Source organism: Etheostoma spectabile, chromosome 11 (genome assembly GCF_008692095.1).
Source record: "Etheostoma spectabile isolate EspeVRDwgs_2016 chromosome 11, UIUC_Espe_1.0, whole genome shotgun sequence".
Lineage (NCBI taxonomy): Eukaryota > Metazoa > Chordata > Actinopteri > Perciformes > Percidae > Etheostoma > Etheostoma spectabile.
Genome location: NC_045743.1, coordinates 17607710 through 17611275, shown reverse-complemented (window position 1 = coordinate 17611275; position 3566 = coordinate 17607710). Strand labels below are relative to the sequence as shown.

Here is a 3566-nt window from a genome sequence, read left to right as displayed (position 1 = left end):
CCCCAAACTGAATAATTGCTACACATATAAAAACAAAACTTTGAGCTTTGACCAATCAGATGGCCTGGTCCAATCTACTTGCTGTATACCAGAACGTCTAGAAAGACTAAGTCAAAGACAACAACGTTTGATGATTTAAAATGAGGTGATGTTTCACTGGACTAGGGATTGGGTCAAATTTCTACTCTCTACATGACGTGAATGACGTCCTCGCTGGATGTGTCCACCTCTGGGACTACAGCAGCAGGAGGACGTCCCTGCCTGTGACTCACAGGGCATTTCCCTCCTTCTAACTGGCGTCTATAAACAGTGCGGAGTCTCTCCAAGCCTTGAGTTGATGTTGAGGTGTTTGGAGTGGCAGCTACTCTCTCACCTCCCCAGCACTGTGGCTGCGCTGGCGGCTCAGGTGCTGGCGGTGGGCCAGCAGCCCCGTGGACCGCGAACTCTGGAGGGGTAGCCGAGGGTCGATGAAGGTCGTGGAGCGACAGTTGTGATCCACGAAGAAGGGCTGAGGAGTGAGATGCACATAGCCGCGGTTATGCATGGATAAACTCCACTGGGTGCACACAGAGACACATCTCCACATGCAGCGCAATGACAGCCCGGATTATAAAGAAGCAGCAGTAGAGACCACAGGGCAGCTGAACAGAGATTACAATCCCCGCATACACAGCAGCCTCAGGGTTGGCTAATCCCAGGTCACAAGTCAAAGGTTCGGGATCACAAACTCACTTGTACGGATCAACGCAAGTTCATTACAAGAATAAAGCCCGCCATCTGGTGCGGGGCTCACGCTCTCCGTGTCTCGCCGTTCTCAAACTCTATAACAGCAACAAGCTACATGCTGAAAATGGCAAGTTTTTAAGACAATTTGGATCTTGCAAAACGGAAGCCAAAGAAGATTTAGTCGGAAAAACTGAAAAACTCAGATTGGACAGATAGTCTAGCTAGCTGTCTGGATTCACCCTGCAGAGACCTGAGGACCAGGTCACCATAGTCCTCAGATTGGACAGATAGTCTAGCTGTCTGGATTTACCCTGCAGAGATCTGAGGACCAGCTAACCATAGTCCTCAGATTGGACAGATAGTCTAGCTGTCTGGATTCACCCTGCAGAGACCTGAGGACCAGGTCACCATAGTCCTCAGAAATCCACCAGAGGTTGTAACCCCAACACAAAGGAAGAGGAAGGTAACGGACATCCCGCCAAAATGAGTGAAATACGGCGGATTTTCCAGTAGCAATGACGCAATCCCAGTATTTGAATGTCAAGGCTATAGACTAGGTGTATCCAGACCTTCCTCCACAGCGCTGTGGAGGAAGGTCTAGCAAAGCGAGAGTCCGAACACACCCACCTTTCCCGTGTGGTCGTGCTTCATCTCCCAGCCCCGGGGAAGCTCCAGCTGCTTGTTGGAGAACATGTTGAGGAAGGTGACCAGGTCGCGGTTGTGCTGGTAGCGCTCAAAGTAGTGAGCGTCCCGACGCACCTTACTGATCATGTGCTTCAGGCAGGTGTTGCTCGTAAACATGCGGTAGGCACTCTGGGAAGAGAGGGCAGAGAGGTGGGGTCATCAGAGAGGGACACGAGGCAGACTAGAGAACAGCTGGGAGGACATTTCACTTAATTTACTTAATATGGAAGACGATGTTAATAAGACTTCTCTAATGCCAGTGTGTTTTCATCCACGGCGTGTCCTTAAATGAGCAAAATACAAGTGATTTGAATTAGATGCTAGATGTACTACGGGTCCTGCATCATAGGATCAGTACTGCAATCAGTAGGATCAGTACTGCAATCAGTAGGATCAGTTCTGCATTCTGCTATGATGGCAGTACTGCAATCATTAGGACACGTACTTCAACAGTAGTGATGCAGTACTGCAATCAGTAGTGAAGTTCTGGCATTCAGCAGGCTCATAGACCTGCCATCAGTAGATCAGTACTGCAATCAGTAGGTCAGTATGCCTATGGACATTCTGCATTAGTCGATCAGTACTGCAATCAGTAGTCAGACTGATCAGGATCATCGCTTCAGTAGACGTACAATCAGTAGGATCAGTTCTGCAATCAGTAGGCTCCGTATGGGGGGGGGGTGTTTGGGGGTGTTTGGTTGGGGGGGGTGGCATTGGTCGGTGGGGGTATGGTTGGGGGGGAGGTGGGGTGGGGGGGGGGGGGGGTATTGGGTGGGGTTTGCTGGCAATCAGTAGATCGTACTGCAAAATAGGATCAGTTCTCAATCATAGATCAGTACTGCAATCAGATAGTATCAGTGCTGACATAGCTATCATATGCATCGATGATCACGGTACTGCATAATCAAGCGCTCATCGTAGTCTATGCAATCATAGGGATTCATACGAATCAGTAGATCAGTACTGCAATAATAGGATCAGTACTGCAATCAGTAGGATCAGTACTGCAATCAGTAGGATCAGTACTGCAATTCTGCAATCAGTAGGATCAGTACTGCATACAGCACGGTGTCAGAACTCTGTTCAAATACTTCAAATACTACTTTGTTTTCCTAAGAAAAGTTACATTTTGAACTATCATCATACACTATCAAGCAATCTTTATATGTTTGTAGTTTTGGGAAAAAAATCACTAATACATAATGCATCTCTTGATCTATTGATCTCATCCATAATCTCCAGATGGCATATGGAGATGGAGACTGAGATTTGATCGAATTAAGATGTGAAACGGCCTTTATTTTGTTGCTGATGTTACTAATTATTGATCCAACTTGGCTATAGATTAATTTGTCTTCCATCGAATTATGCAGTGCTTAGTCCAAAAGAAATCCCAAATGAAGCAATGTCTTATTGGATGAAGTCGCCTAATTAACAAAAAACATTTTATAACATATTTGAACATGTTTTAACACCCTATACCGCAACATATTTCGATTTTGAATCCCAAATAATTTAAATCAAGAAACAGTTATTGTTTTATTTTGCGAATAAACTCTTATTTTGTGTTGCGTTCTGGTTGATTTGTTCCCCATTTTTTGTTTTAAATTCAATAAATGCAACATCTTTCCAAAAGACAATGAGTAATCATGTTACAAAAAATGGACAATAACAATAATCGTGATTATGATTTTTTCCCCCACTATGGAGCAGCATTGAAAAAGGAGCACGGGGTGAGAGGTGACGGAGGCGGTGAAGCCTGCGGGACTGACGGGGTTTGAATGCAGCACGGTGAAGAAGTCGGGGCTGCACAGGAACTTGGCGCTGGGCGACTGGAGCAGCAGGGACAGGCGCGAGCGCCCGCTGGTGTGAGCCACGGCGCTGTCCCGCCGGTACTCTGCAACACAACCAACCCAGAGACACACCATGAGACAGGGACACACCGATGGAAGCAGCTTAGCACAGACTACGGCTATTCTGAGACATTTGTGTGTAAAATAACAGCTTTTTCAGACATGTGGCTTAACATTGTATTACAAGAGTCATTTAATTCACCCTGGGCCCTGAGGCCATTTTCACAGTTTAATGTCCGTCTGGATTTATTTTTATATAAAAGCTTGTAAAACATCAACCCTGTTGTCTACAGTCAAGATATG

At 46.1% G+C, this 3566-nt stretch overlaps 1 protein-coding gene across 1 annotated transcript in view; it reads right to left on the bottom strand.

The window, feature by feature from the left end:
* The window catches only part of hecw2a (HECT, C2 and WW domain containing E3 ubiquitin protein ligase 2a), a gene marked incomplete at its 5' end in the record, with an annotated part of 59751 nt that overhangs the window by 18115 nt on the left and 38070 nt on the right, over positions 1-3566 (bottom strand). Inside the window, 3 exon segments of the mRNA XM_032529650.1 lie at positions 374-508; positions 1354-1539; positions 3183-3307. Coding sequence (XP_032385541.1) covers positions 374-508; positions 1354-1539; positions 3183-3307 — 446 coding nt within the window.